The following is a 14,320-nucleotide window of genomic DNA, read 5'->3' as shown; positions in this document are numbered from 1 at the left end:
GGGTTTTATGGGGGAATGGGGATAAGGGAGGGTACATGAGTCCCGTCGTTCAACTTGGTCAGGTCCAGCGTCGTCCCCGACGGAACGGCGACATTGGACAGAACAATCGTCGAGCACGAGGTCTTGGACTTGCTGGCGGAGGAGGCCCCGTTCGACCCCGAGAAGGTGCAGGTCGTGGCGCGCTTCGCGATCTCGTCGGCCGTGGGCGGGGCTGTGATGGCCGGTGGGGCCGGGCTGGCGAGGACGCTCGCGGCCCCGAGGGCGAGCGATGCAAGGAGCGCGGTGCTGAGCTGCATTGTTTTTGGGCCAAGAGGGTTCAAGCTTCGATTGTCTTGGTGGTGGTCTTGATGGTGGTAGTTACTCGAGGGTGTGTGGGGGTATTTATCCCTCCAGCAGCGTCTATACAATAGACGATGACGAGAGGTGATGTTGTCGAACGATCATGCAGGGTCTACCACCCCGCGTCCCTGGCATTCGTAAGTGGTGGAATAACCATCCTGCTGAAGAACATGGGGTTGCAACCCCGTAACGAGGACGAAGTATAGCATGCTGGAACTCGAGCCTGTCGCGATGCCAGTGGTTGTCCGCTCGGGCTGACTTGCCACCAGGGGATCCGGGGACGTCGCCGACGGAAGGATATTCTCCAGGGGCTGGTGGCTTGGTTCGCCCTACAGGTGCGAAACGACTAACCTCCAGCCCAGACGGAGGGCGGCCCGTGTGAGGGCGCGAACACTTTGTCGTGCAGCTCGCTTAGACAGGTGTTCTGGGGAAATAAGGGGGACATATCGCAATCCTAGTGCATAGTTCGCCGGGATCTGCAACGGAGGGAGCACTAATTGGCGGAATCACTCGTGGGCGGCGGACATTTCAGGGCTGACTGACGATGTTTATTTCTCTTGGCTTCACGTCTGGGAGTCGTCTTGGCACGCTGGTCTTGGCGAGAGGAGCCCCTGGCTGGGGTTGATGATCCGGCAATTCCGCAGAGGTAATACTCAGGCGAATGTCGACCCGTGGTTCGCGTTGGAGTAGTTTGGGAGAGTGTTTTGAGGTAGGTGATGTGTTTCTAGGCAAAAAGAGTCCGTTAATATGTTGGAGGTCTGATCATAGGAAGACCAAGCACGGCTAAAAAAAAAAAAAAAAAGGTCGTGCCCGGGTTCGAACCGGGGTTATTGGAATATTTCCGAGCCCGAAGGCAAGTGAGGTCAAAATCCAAAGTGATAACCACTACACTACACAACCTGTAGTCGGTGCTGCTGCTCGTCTTTACAATCCATGTGAGTCTGAATCATTTCCGGCGCGATCTTTGTGCAGTCTTTGAGACATTCCTCTTGTCGTTGGTCAGAAGGCTGAGAGTACTAAGGTACCCTGTTCACGACTCGACCAACCACAGAAGGACAATTGTATCAGTTCAGTGCATTTGTGTAGGTTCTTCTATATACTTCTGTATCGCAGTATACTGCCTTCTCCATTCTTCCCGCCTTCCATACCTACCTCCCGTACTCATTGCATTGCTCAAGTGATCCAGTCCAGTCCCTCTCGAGACCCCAGCGTCCTAAAAAGCCTATTAGCGATATCCAGATTATTGCTAGACTTCTGACAAACTTCCCATCCAAGATGTCGGCAGGTACGTGGAAGCGAACTTGGTAGCGCCTGCACCCTGGCCACACCAAAATTGGCCCGCCGTACCCGCGACAATGGCCGTGACGACCTGCTCAGCGTGCCCCCGCAGGCTCGATCTCTGCTTTCCATCCTCCCCACGCGCTCGTTTCGCGATGGTATCCTCTATAGACTTGTACATAGCTCCCTCGGGCAAAGCAAACTCGTCGAAATGCGACTGTCCCAGCGTCTGCACGCCCCCCGTGACGATGGACAGGACGCGCACCTGGAAGGGCGCCAGCTCCAGGCGCAGCGTCTCCGCCATAATCTCGAGCAATCGCTTGGATGCGGCGTATATTCCTGCTTGCTTATGTGAATCTTCTGCACTTCACCGTCGGACTTGTATCTCTATGATTGGGAGATCGCTCATCCATGTACGGCACATTGACATGTCCAGCAATGAACGTGATGAAGACCACCGCACCGCGAGCTTTGATAAGCAGTGGTGCGAGCGCCAGGGTGACAGCGAGCTGACCCCAGACTTTGGTCTCGAAGATATGCTTGGCGGTTGAGATGTCCTCGTCCAGTAGAGGCATAGAGTGGTTGATGCCGGCGTTGTTGACAAGGTAGTCGAGCTCACCACCGGTCTCCTGGGTCACTTGGTCAACAGCCGCTTTGACTTTTGTCTGGTCACAGATGTCCAGCTCTAGGAAGGTGACATCAGCCAGACCCTCTAGGTTCGACATCTTGGAGAGGCTGCGCGCGGTCGCGAAGACCCGAAACCCGCGGCGCTGGAAGTGCACGGCAAGCCCGTAGCCGATGCCATCGTTGCTGCAGCCGATGATCAAGACGGACTTCTTCGACATTCTGGGTTCACAGAGGTGGTCAATGCAATTGGAGCGCAAGAGGTCAAGATTTATCTTTGAGGGACGTGTGTTAAGTAAATCACAGGCCAAAGCAGTGGACCTGGAGAATGAAATTGGCTCCAGCGCAAATGAACAAAGGTACTGTACATACGATAGTATTGCTGTACCCACAGACCGTTGCGGGCGGTTTCCCGTCCCAGCCCAGGCATCGTAGGACCCCTGGAGGGGAATACCTCGTTCTTGCAACCCGTCGGGTAAGTCGGAACTGATCGCGCCATGTTTGCTTTTCTCTGACTTGTTGGTTCCCCTCTCTTGTGGTTGGTTGAACTAGTGAGTAAGGTTGGTTGAACCAGTAAGTACTTTTATAACTGCATGGGTGGCCGGCTCTAGTTTGATGCACGAGACAAAGAAACGCGATGATCGGCGGTTAGGGCCTACGATTAATTTGCTGATGCTTGGATCCAGGCTTACCTTGTGTACTTTCAGCTGACAGCTCAGCTATCCTTCGCTCTACGCTATTAGGTACATCTACGAGTCTTACTGTTCCCTCTGTCTTACCTTTCTCTTCTTAAATTGTTTTTCCTGTGTGCTCAACCGGCCCAGTATGGCTTCAGTTGTTGTGTACGCAGCCGGTGCTGTTGGGCTATGGGCAGCGGCAAGGTTTTACAACCATCAGCCAGCTACCAGTCCCACAGCCTGCAACCTGCTTAGTTCCCAACTTCAAGGACTTGTTTCCCTTACGCACAGTCCCGGCTACAACGAGTCCATCGGTTTGTTCTTCAGTTACTAAGAACAAAACGTCTATCCAGCGTGCGTGGTCCGGCCCACCTCCGCCAGAGATGTCTTAATTATTGTCGAGATTATGGTCCTAGTGCACCGCGAGCGGGGTGAGCCGTTTGCTATCCGCAGCGGCGGACACGGCTTGTCTGCCGGGGCAGCGAATATCAAGGACGGCGTTACCGTCGACCTCCGCAGCATCAGCACCGTCGAGGTGAGTTCCGACCGTGCGACCGTGCAGATTGGAGCCGGGGCCCGCTGGCTCCAAGTCTATTAGGTCCTGGATCCGCTCAACATTATCGTCACAGGTGGATGCGATGCTGCCATCGGGGCAGGAGGCTTCCTGACGGGTGGTGGCATCGGCGTCCCCAGCGTGACGGCAGGATGGGGCTGCGACGACGTGCTCGAGTACGAGATTGTTGTGGCCAGCGGGGAGATTCTGCGTGTTTCTGCAGATAGACATCCGGATCTCTTCGTGGCTCTGAAAGGCGGGTTGAACAACTTTGGTGTGGTGACCCAATTCACTATGCGGACGCACCCCATCGGCAAGCTGTGGGCGGGCTTCACCGCGTACCCCGGGGCGGATGCGCCGCGCCTCCTGGCCGCGTACTTGGACTTCATGGAGCCGGCGAACAGGGACCCCCATGTGGGCTTGATTGAGTTGTACGGCTGGACGTGTAAGCATGCCGCCGTCTATGCGACTTTGATCCTGCTGTACTCCCTGCCACACCCGTATCCCGCGGTCTACCAAAACCTGATCGACAATAGCACCGTGCTGTATAACACCTTGCGAGCGATGAATGAAGTCGATTCAGAAGAAAGTGGATACATTATTTCTCGGTACAACCGTCGAAGGTACTCCGTGATGTGCACCATGTCTCGTAGAGCCATGATTTATGGACGAATCAAGTGGATCATATCAGCAGAACCGTCATGTTCTTTTGCCCACCCCCTGTCGCGTCAGGGGCGGGGACGATCTCGATAGGACAGAATCCGATCTTCGTGTCGATACCTGAGTGTTCCTCATCAGTATTCCATATATTGCCTCGACACCCGTGACCAGTTGCAAGGATACTGTATACTGTAAGTTTCAGGCAGAAGCCGCTTAACAGGCTCATTAGGACAAAAGGTAAAATCTCCTGCATTTAGATATAAATCGTGTGGGATGAAGCTTACGAAGTCAGAGTTGAAAGATTGGGTGGACTGGAGAATCGATAATTGAATCAAATGTGCCTGAGCTCCGGCCTTGGACTCTTATTGTGCAGGCGCCAAGCAAGCCACTTTTCCATTGCAAGGCGGCGTTTCTCGACGAAGTTGCTATTGACTCGCAAAAGCTCCAAACCTACGCACACTCAGTGACCTTTGGATGGTCAGGTATCGACTGGAAGAAATTTAGACTTGACATTCTTTTGGAGAGTATGGTGTACAGTACCTTTGACGAGGAAGAAAGTGAAATAATCTGATAGATAGGTAGGTGATATAAAATGCTTCCTAGTAACGAAACCGAAATTCAAAACCGTTGGCCTTTAGGCCATTCTGATAAAGTTGAGAGTCCTTAGACACACGGACCTTAAGATTGACTACTTCCGAGTTCATAATCTCTTTATCATCAACCGGGGGAGGGGGTCAGACCCTTCCTACCTTTACACGAACAGATAAACCATTCCAGAGAATCAATTAGCAGCGCATGTACTATACCCCTGACGTGGCATACAGCCACCAAACGCCCAAGGATAAGCACAAACACCCTCACAACTTGATGGGTAAACCCTTGAGAACCTCTCTCGCAACCACCGCCTACACTCGGAACTCCAACAAATGCTCCTTCAGCCCCTCAACAAACCCCTCCAACCTCTTTTCAAACTCCTCCGCAGTACCATCCAACATCTGACTCCCAACATTATCCCTCACAAACCCCGCAAAATACTCTCTCGCCCGCCTCTCCACCTCCAAATCCCTCCTTCGCGCCCCCAATCCCGGCAGACCGACCAGAGAATCCAGATCCGACGTCTCGGTCGCATCATAGCGCACGGGACGCCCCAACGGCCTCGCCTCGCGCTCAGCCATATACCTCGAGAACGGGACCAGCCCCTCGCAATACCCATGCTGGCCGCCCGTCGGATCGAGAGCCCATTCCTCGCCCGAGAGGCGCATCGTCACCACCAGCACGGTATGCGGACACCCCGTCGCATCAGGGCCGGGAACGAGTCGCGTCGGACGAGGTTTCTTGCCGATCTGGAGGTCCATGAATCTGATTCGCGTGTCCATACCTATCCCTCCTGATCAGTACAGAATCTAGGTCATCAGTGCGGGATGCGGGGAAGGCCATACCGGCCAGAAGCTTCCGGATCATCCCACTCAACAGCGCCATCGCGGCCGTGCACTGGTTCATGCACAGGGCTGCCTCCCTCTTCTCCGGTGTAGTGGTGAGATGGTCTGGGAAGCGGACACGGGTGCCAGGGTCTCTAGCCGTCTGGTGCAGGTAGAGCGTCCCGTCGCGGAGGTCGATCTTCGTGAGGGCGATGTCGTACAATGTCGCTCGGTAGGTGAGTAGCGCGGTCTTGAGGATTTGGGCGGCGCGCTGGAGTCTCGTCCGCTGCGTCATCACTCTGCAGACGTGTTTGTGGATGGGCCAGTGGCGCTTTTGGCAGGCGCGGGTGCAGTACGCGGCGCTGGCGGTAGAGCCCGGTAGGTAGGCCGGGGGGTTCAGACAGCCGGCGCAGTGGAGGGTGGCGGTGGAGCCGCAGGCTATGCAGATGGTGGGGGTTGTTGCTGGCATTGTTGGTGGCTTGAGGCTGTTGGTGGGTGGTTGTGATGGTGGGTTTGGTGATGGTGGTGATGGTGGTGATCGTAGGGGAAAGTAACGGAGGGGAGAAGATGGGATGTAGGAGAGGAGACGCGGTTTCCTAAGGAAAACATATGTGGGTCTGGCGTACTTGATATGTGATGGTTGCCGTGTATGGGCTTGTTGTGAATTTGCAACTCATTCACTTCGTTTGCTGTCGGTGGGAGGGTAGTCGCAGGTCAAACGAAATCTATCGCTGCTTTTAACGACATTATAGGATGCCATTCTGGTGGCTGTCACCCGGTGAAAATCACCATGTCTCTACGGGGTCCACCTGCCCTTCGATACTGTTCTTGATTATGTCCCTCTCCGATTTCACAGTATAAATTGTCGATCTAGCTTGAAACATAGTTTTGTACATAACTTAAAGTTTGATAGATACTACACTAAGTATACCATAATCAGCCCGGGAATTCTCTTCGTGATAGAGAGGGTCTGTTAATACAATATCAGCCGCTGATAATACAGATCGCTGTATGAAACAGACCTTGAATACTGCTCCGTGTATCTTCGGAATTGGCAAGATAGAGCTGCTACATCTGTTTTAGAAGAGTAAGTGCATAGAATAAAAGCGTAAGATTATATAATAATTTACTTTCACTACTTATTGAATTACAGATCTTTGTAGGCAGAAGAACTATACCCTACTGTGACAAGGTACATCTTGCGACAACCGGGTACTAGCAACATAGCTATAGCATCATCAAGCAGGTCTTAGACTGCGGATCCACAGGAGCGCGGTATGCAGTTTCCCGCAAGTCCCAGCTATAGGAGCCATTTACTCTCGTTCCTCGCTACCATGTGTTCCGGAACCCTCATCCCCTGTCTCCTCACTCGGAACTTCCCGCACAAGCTTGACAGTCCCATTTATCGAATCAGTCCAGACCTCGTCTCCCACTCGGATCGGATGATCTGGATCTTCCGCGATGACGAGGTGGAGGTTGCCATCTTCATCCTCAAGAGTTCTCAGGTTCACTGGCTCCCACTCCTCTGCCTGGTCACCCGCCGTGCTATTGCCAGCAGGCATCACATCTTCAACAAATTCCTCTCCTCTGCTCCGAAGAGCAAAATTACCGCCTCGAAGATGGAATTGACCCCATCGTTTCGGCAGGTCGGGCTCTGTTTACAGAAGGATCTAGGGTCTATACTCGTCAGTTGCCTGCTTCAGCTCGATCGTCTTCTCCAGCTCGACTGCGACTCCGCCACCTCCGACGGGCACGTGGACGATGGCTCTGTCTCCCCGTTTGTGGGGACAACACAATCCGAATGGTCCGCTTCGTAACCGAGACAGCCCGCGACACCGTCATCAACCCGTACTCGGTCTTCATCGCGGACGAGCGCACGGTCGTGGACCAGACCGTCCTCGTGGTGGGCATCCACGACGAGACGCGCGAGATCGAGGCCACGGTGCGGATGGTCCCCGAGCTGCTCGACCTTCTCGCTGCGAACTTGGTCATTGCAAACACGAATATTACGGAGATGAAACTGAATGCGGAGGAGACGGGCGGGGTGTACAGGCATTAGCGTCTGGAGATGGGTCTCGAAGATCACGGGCTAATGCATGAAATAAGGTGATGATTTCTGTGAAGATAGCGCACCGAGTCTTAGGGGGTCTAGTCAATCAAATGACATCTTAGCAAGCTCGGTGGCGTTTGGTGTAACCTTTTACGGTTTCCTAGCTAGGGAACGACGGTCGCCAAGCAAGCGTTGTATCTATTCTTCCATGGCACTGCGCGTCCGATGGAGGGAGAAAGCACGTTGCCGGTGCGTGCAAGGCTCAATCAGCTTGTTTCCATCAGTAGCGGACCCGCACAACCGAGGAAGCGACTTCTACACTCTTTATCGATCCATCATTTTGTAGAATGGAGTACAAACCCCCAGAAAGTAGGTTTCATGTCAGGACAAAGCAAGCTAGAGCCACTGCACCTTTCCTTCCTTCGACAACGTACTTATTCGGTCGAAAGATCCAGCCGAGTCTATCTCAAGCACAGTATGCACTTCCTCATCCAGTGAGCGGCAGCGAACACGAAAAACAGTCGGAACAATGTAACATTTGCCCAACTGCAGCGCCGCTCATTAGAGTAGGTATATCTACAGGCTTCCGCCGGTTAATGCTTGAGTGGTGACATATTGATCCGATTTTCTTCCTCGGTAACTTGACCGGCTTGCTTGTTTGTTTGCTATATCAACTAGAAGTCAATCAAACCGAGCCTGCCGGCTTCTAGAGTCCGAATCTTGCCTCTCTCTCTCTCTATCAAATTCTGTCTGGCTAATTCAGCGTTGATCGAGACTCCGCAGCAGGAGTGTGAAGCTCCAGCCAAGGGAGCTCGATGGCCTGACTGAGGATTGTTCGCCAAGTGAAGTCACTCATTGTTTATAAAGCTCTATTGGTTGAAATCTCGATTTGCATCGTCGCGTGGCCACTCGCTCCACAGATGGTTCGGTGCCGCGGGGACTTTATCTGACGGCAATCATGCCGGGGCCGAGGGGTGGGTGGGCCCTTCGGCGCATTTCTAGGGCACGTTCCCCACGTGATAGCATCGATCTTCGATATGGATCGATAACCCGCCGAAGCACTCTCCCCATGATGATGATTTATAGTTACACTATCTAGTACAGATGCAGAAAATGCTGAACGTTATTCGGACCTGTGAGTGTGAGTGAGTGCGGGAGCTCTCAGTCGTGCCATGTATATCCTTCTCCTGTTCGGGGCGCTTGCCTCCATCCTTGCGTCGATCTTCCTCTCCGGAGCCACCAGTGTGAATGATCTGGTGAACTGGCAATTACCCATCTTGAACAATCTAAACTGGCTGGGAACCTCAAATACCCTCCCATCGACCTCCGTGCCCGCCACCTGGAACGGCTTCGGCTACCTCTTCAACATCACCGTCGGCACCCCGCCGCAGAACCTGACCGTGCTGAGCGACTGGGCGTGGGTCACGCTGTTCACGCGCAGCGCCCGCTGCGAGGGGCGCTACGACCCGGCGCACTGCGTCGCCGAAGGCCAGAGCTACTTCGATGAGCGCGCGTCGACGACCTACAGCAACCGAACCGCGCTCCCGCGCCTCCGGTGGGACACGAGCCTCTACTCGCCCGACTTCACCGTCGACTACGCCACCGACACAGTGTGCATCAACAGTCCCGACAACACCTCCAGCCTCTGCACCGGCCCGGCCACCACCATCCAAGTCTCCGACTTCCCCTTCGCAGGCCACTACGTGCCGCCCGTCCCGTTCGGGGGCATTTTCGGCCTGGCGCCGGTCATCCCCGGCCTGAACGCGACCTACCACCCGACGCACTACCAAGCCTGGCAGCAGGGCCGCACCGGCGCGCAGATCGGCTTCAACAGCTGCGCCAAGCTCTCCTCCCGGGGATTCTGCCACGGGGGCGACGCCCAGTTCGTGTTCGGGGGCACCGACACCACGCTGTACGACGCCGACCAAGTCATCTGGTACCCCATCGTGACGCCGCCGTGGCTGGGTGACGAGATGTTCCTGCCGATCAAGCCGTCGATCTGGAACTTCTGGGCCGCGCCGTGGACCGGCGGGTGGATCGCCGAGACGTTCCCGGACGGGCGCACGCGCTGGTCGCCGAACTACGCGGTGCCGTTTCCCGCGACGGCCCTGAACAAAGACTTCCTGCCGGCGGAGCACGGCGACCGGAAGTACCGGCGCGGGGCCCCGCGGTATGAGTCTCCCGCCGCGGGGGTGAACGAGGAATTGGTCACCCCGCTGGCGGTGCTGGATGACGGGTCCGAGGGGCTGGGGGTCCCCGTCACGGCGAACCAGTACGCCGAGCTGGTGCGGCTGGTCCGGGGTCGGAAGGCGGATGCGGCGACGCGGGCGGCGATCGCGGCGCAGTGGACCTCGAGCACGACGGGCATGGCCACGCAGGACTGGTTTGTGGTCGACTGCGCGGCGGAGGGGTTCCCCGAGCTGGTGTATGAGCTCGATCGTCGCGGGAATTACTCGGTCGCGCCCGAGGACTACGTCCAGGTGATCTACGCCACCGGGCAGTGTTATCTCAATGCGCATGTGTGGGAGCATAGTCGCACCGAGACTGGGGATGCGACCGTGATTTCGCTCGGCGATGGGATTCTGAAGGGGTTGTATGTTGTGCTGGACTTTGAGAGGAATATGTTCGGGTTGGCGCCGTTGAAGAGGGTATGATAGCGCTAGAAGGGGACGTATTGGTCAGAGTTTCCAGGACGAGTGGCTTGATATGTAATGAATCTTGCTATGTTGGATGTATTTTTGTGGAAGGAATGTGTGCTGTACTGCGTGTGGGTTTGTAGCAACGCTTGTGGTGGATGTTGACGTTGGCTTGCCCTGTCCACATTTGTCTGTCTATGCGTATGCTCGTCTCGAATACCATATGACGGTTCTTCACCAGCAATAATAAGGGCAGAAGATCGCAAGAAAGGAGGAGAGACAGAAAGATAGATGGAAGAACTAGATAAAAAGGAAGGTAAAAACTGAAGAACGGAACAAGAATACCGATCGTATGCAAAGCTGGGACTCAGTGCAGGCCCTTCCAATAGAAACTACCACATGATACGTGTTCAAGTCCTAAACCACAACGTGACTCAAATTCATAAACTAAACAACACCTCCAAAAGCCCACCTACTCCTTCGTATACACATACATCGGCACCCCGGACTTGGGCTTCGCCGTCGACGAGAAGACCTGGTACGCCTCGTCGCCGAACGCCTCGGTGCGTCCGCCGGCGGCCTCGACCTCGTCCGGGTGCCGGCGCCGGTACTCGGCGTAGGCGGACGCGAACCGGAACCGCCGCAGCGTCATGGCCAGCACGACCCGGATCTCGATCATGGCCATCTCGCTGCCGATGCACATGCGCGGCCCCTTCTCGAACGGCCGGTAGGCGTCCGCGGGCGGCGCGTGGCCGTTCCACCCCGCCGTCACGGCCTCGGTGCGCCCGTCCGCCAGCGTGACCGTCTTGGCCGTCATGAACCGCTCCGGGTGGAACTCGTCCGGGCACGGGAAGAACTCCGCGTCGTGGTGGATCGTGTGGATCCCCACCCAGATCAGGCTGCCCTTGGGCACGGTCACGGCGGGGGCTTTGTCGGGGTGGAAGGTTGTGCTGTCGGTTTCTTAGTCTTCTAGCTTTTCTTTTACGAGACATGGGATGGAGGCAGGGGGCTGAGGACTGACTCTTTCGGCGCCATGCGGAGACTACCGGAGGCGGGGTACAGGCGGAGGGTCTCGCGGATCACGGCCGTCGTGTATGGTAGTTTGTTGATGATGGAGGGCTGGTCGCGGATGAGCTGGCCGATCGCTGCGGTGTCTTTGCCCAGGACTTGGTCGTGCTCTTCGATGACCTTGGCCAAGACCTCGGGGTGCTTGCTCAGAAGGTGGTAGATGTTCTATGGTTGTTAGCATCAATCAACAAGTCAGACCGCGGAGGCGTACGCTGAGGGTGGTGCTGCTGGTGTCGTGGCCAGCGAAGACAAAAGTTTTGAGACTACACAAAATGAGTCAGTTGCTCACCCAAACGAGGCAGCTGGCACACACTTATCGACGGCAAGCTGCTCGAATCCACAGTCGAATAACGACCCGTTCGGCAGCTGCTCGTACCGCTCGATCGCGATGTCCATCAGCGTGCGGAACTTCTGATTGGCCCCGTTGGCGGCGCGGTCGCGCAGCACACGTCGAATGTAGTTGTCCATCGTGTTGGCGTACTTGCGACGCAGGTAGTGGGTCACCGGGTTGATGTCGAGGGTCTGGCCGTTGGGCAGGAGGTCCAGGAGGTGACGGAAGGCTTCGACCAGCTCGTCGCGGCGGGTCAGTGATTTGAAGTCGACTCCCAGAACGACGATGCCGATGATATCGATGGTCAGTCGGGCGGCCATCGGTTCCATGGAGAACAGCTCGTGCTTGGCGGCGTATTCGCGCAGCAGGTCGCAGAAGACCTCGGTCTTTTCGACCATCAGCGGCACCATGGTCATCAGATGGGCGTTGGAGAAGCCCGGGGCGAACAGACTGCGCAACTCCTTCCATTTGGCGTCGTTGGCGGCCAGCACGCTGTTGTAGCCAGTCAGCGGTTTGAGGAACCGCGTGATCATCGGGTGTTTGGGAAACGGGCTGCTGTCCTGCGAGACCTGGTGGGCGAGTTTGGGGTTGGCCACCAGGTACATCTGGTCCATCAGGGGCCAGGTGTCGACGGTGAACATGTCACCTAGTTTGTACAGCCGTTGTAGCATCGTCATCTGGGCCTGGGGGTGAAGATCCTTGGGGCTCTGGCTCTGCACATGCATAAATGCAGGAAGAGTGCCCAAGAGGAGATGGTGGGGGGGACCAGGCTGATCAGTCAGTACATATTCTTGCGCTGTTCCAGACACGGCAGTAATGAAGACAGACTCACCAATCCCCTGACCCTCATTCTCTCGCGGACTAAAATGGTCAACCCGATCACGACCGCTCCCACAATGAGTGGAACTAACACATCCTTGGGATTTTCCACGCCGATGACGGCGGGAAGATCCACCAAGAGTGAAGACATTGAGCGTGTCTGCCACTGAGTTTGATTCAGTTGATTCTCTAAAGAACACCAGCTGCAATGCCAGTACTGCACTCTAGATTCTCTAGATTCAGTCACGATCGCTCGACCGGAGTTCTCAGGGCTGAATATGTATCTCTGGCGGATCCGCGGCCGGTGTTCGCGTTCGGTGACTTTGTATTGGCCAATCGATCAGGCCATGATTCCATCGGCGGTGAATAAGCGTAATAGCATGTCAGCAAATGGTCGAACTGTTGCTTTAGGTGTTGTCTAAGTTGGCCTTGTGGTCCAACTGGTGCTGTGCATTCGAGCGCCGTAGAGAACTGGGTGTCTGTGGAATGCCTCCCTCGGAGAACGACAAGGGTGAAAATGGCCGTAAGCCATGACTTCTACACATCTGTTAGACAAATCCTATTTGGAAAATACAAGAGCCAATGCTATTATCGCTTGATGTAAGTCTTCTGCTATCTGGCAGGGATCATGGATTTGACACTGTGAATTCAATACTGTTGTGTAGCATGCTGGGACTCCAGGACACTGCGCGCCGCCCACCATATCGGGCTGCACAGTTGGTAACTACAGGCTACCGTATCATCACCTCTCGCTTCCCTCACGGTAAACAATCTTCTTGCCTTTGACTCTCGCGTCTTTCCCACCTAACGTGATGACAACCATTAGAGCTACGCAAGGATCATCTTGCTTGTGTTAAGTAGCGCGGAGAGCTATTCTACAATAGATAATGACCCTACCTAACGTTACATGCACGCCCACGTGGGACTTCATTACAGCGTGGCAAATATGATTCCCGCTGAGCAGACAGATTCCACGCTGCCTCGCTTTCAGACCACCACGTACGCATTTCATTAGGGATAGTTCCCTGGACAGATCAGTCCACATTCCTGCAACTGAATTGGAGTTGCTGATTGTTTTGCTATTTGATAGACGATCTACGAAATGTTGGTGGCGTTTTGAGGCAACACCGTTGACCGGCCAGATAGAGCGCTTCAGGATTCGGCCAACAGGTTGCAGGTCATTGCAAAAGAACCTAGCCTGGCCTATGCTACCATACAACCCAGTTCCAATCAAGTGGGTCAAATCTTTTCTTACCCCGGTGGCCGTCAAAATCGCATGGGTGACCCGATCGGTGACATTCGGCGACTTTGAGCCTCATCACTGTTTCACACCAGACCTTGCATTGGTGCTCCCCAGGTGAAACCGTTCCTGCCAAACGCCATTTACCAAACACTATTCTTACCTCCAGGACCATGTCAATCCCCAGGTCTTACTGAGTGACCCTCAGCGTCTGCTTGTGGATGGTGCTGTACATATCCGTTTTGCGGACAGTGGCGACAACAAGGCGCCGAGATCCTTCTGAGTAACTGGCCGAGTGGCAGTGACTCAGCGAGGCCCGTTCCTGTTCACAGAAGTGCTGTGACAGCGCCCCTGACCAGTCTCTACACGTGTCGGTGGCAACCTGCTTAGCCCGCAGTCAGTATACAAAGTACACTCCAATACCTGTTCGACATCCGGCTCCATACACAATACAGATACCGTGCAATATTCAACACACTCGGTGCTCTAGCATTCTTTCTAGAGATCTTGCCATCTTCATGACTGCCAACAACGATATGGCTGCTCCTGAGTCTGTGGCCGTGACAGAGGGTGTTTCATCCACCCCGGAACTCTGGCAGATGCTGGGAAGTCGGGTCCAGCCCACAA

The 14,320-nt window shown here is 55.1% G+C and overlaps 7 protein-coding genes and 1 non-coding gene across 8 annotated transcripts; 3 read left to right on the top strand and 5 right to left on the bottom strand.

The window, feature by feature from the left end:
• Positions 1 to 35: 35 nt before the first annotated feature.
• On the bottom strand, positions 36 to 296 carry BO86DRAFT_402097 (uncharacterized protein; the record flags this gene model as incomplete). The annotated part of the gene is made up of 1 exon (XM_025673821.1): positions 36 to 296. A coding segment is annotated over one exon (261 nt), but the record flags the coding sequence as incomplete, so codon positions are not given.
• An 844-nt stretch (positions 297 to 1,140) lies between these two features.
• Positions 1,141 to 1,239, bottom strand: BO86DRAFT_t216. Its single transcript has one exon. It is a non-coding gene; the product is annotated as a tRNA-Gln (tRNA).
• Positions 1,240 to 1,585: 346 nt separating this feature from the next.
• On the bottom strand, positions 1,586 to 2,462 carry BO86DRAFT_318972 (putative hydroxybutyrate dehydrogenase; the record flags this gene model as incomplete). The annotated part of the gene is made up of 2 exons (XM_025668228.1): positions 1,586 to 1,959; positions 1,997 to 2,462. 2 exons carry the CDS (start codon positions 2,460 to 2,462, stop codon positions 1,586 to 1,588), a joined length of 840 nt encoding a protein of 279 aa, XP_025525154.1.
• A 604-nt stretch (positions 2,463 to 3,066) lies between these two features.
• Positions 3,067 to 4,408, top strand: BO86DRAFT_381528 (FAD-binding oxidoreductase; the record flags this gene model as incomplete). The annotated part of the gene is made up of 5 exons (XM_025670772.1): positions 3,067 to 3,232; positions 3,272 to 3,453; positions 3,517 to 4,094; positions 4,303 to 4,322; positions 4,389 to 4,408. The coding sequence occupies 5 exons, from the start codon at positions 3,067 to 3,069 to the stop codon at positions 4,406 to 4,408; spliced, it is 966 nt and encodes a 321-aa protein (XP_025525153.1).
• A 628-nt stretch (positions 4,409 to 5,036) lies between these two features.
• Positions 5,037 to 6,018, bottom strand: BO86DRAFT_367294 (zinc finger MYND domain-containing protein; the record flags this gene model as incomplete). Its single annotated transcript, XM_025670144.1, has 2 exons — positions 5,037 to 5,509; positions 5,571 to 6,018. The coding sequence occupies 2 exons, from the start codon at positions 6,016 to 6,018 to the stop codon at positions 5,037 to 5,039; spliced, it is 921 nt and encodes a 306-aa protein (XP_025525152.1).
• An 865-nt stretch (positions 6,019 to 6,883) lies between these two features.
• BO86DRAFT_402093 (uncharacterized protein) lies at positions 6,884 to 7,608 on the top strand (the record flags this gene model as incomplete). The annotated part of the gene is made up of 2 exons (XM_025673820.1): positions 6,884 to 7,205; positions 7,271 to 7,608. 2 exons carry the CDS (start codon positions 6,884 to 6,886, stop codon positions 7,606 to 7,608), a joined length of 660 nt encoding a protein of 219 aa, XP_025525151.1.
• A 1,316-nt stretch (positions 7,609 to 8,924) lies between these two features.
• Positions 8,925 to 10,247, top strand: BO86DRAFT_271138 (eukaryotic aspartyl protease; the record flags this gene model as incomplete). Its single annotated transcript, XM_025667217.1, has 2 exons — positions 8,925 to 9,686; positions 9,777 to 10,247. Coding segments are annotated over 2 exons (1,233 nt in total), but the record flags the coding sequence as incomplete, so codon positions are not given.
• Positions 10,248 to 10,707: 460 nt separating this feature from the next.
• On the bottom strand, positions 10,708 to 13,087 carry BO86DRAFT_367289 (cytochrome P450; the record flags this gene model as incomplete). Its single annotated transcript, XM_025670143.1, has 5 exons — positions 12,467 to 13,087; positions 11,617 to 12,404; positions 11,515 to 11,566; positions 11,257 to 11,468; positions 10,708 to 11,185 (listed from the first exon to the last, which is right to left on the bottom strand). Exons 1-5 carry the CDS (start codon positions 12,602 to 12,604, stop codon positions 10,708 to 10,710), a joined length of 1,668 nt encoding a protein of 555 aa, XP_025525149.1. The 5' UTR covers positions 12,605 to 13,087.
• Between the last annotated feature and the right edge of the window lie 1,233 nt (positions 13,088 to 14,320).

This window comes from Aspergillus japonicus (genome assembly GCF_003184785.1).
Source record: "Aspergillus japonicus CBS 114.51 unplaced genomic scaffold BO86scaffold_48, whole genome shotgun sequence".
NCBI classification, from domain to species: domain Eukaryota; kingdom Fungi; phylum Ascomycota; class Eurotiomycetes; order Eurotiales; family Aspergillaceae; genus Aspergillus; species Aspergillus japonicus.
The sequence above is the reverse complement of the archived record's forward strand: the minus strand, read 5'-3'. Positions and strand labels throughout refer to the sequence as shown.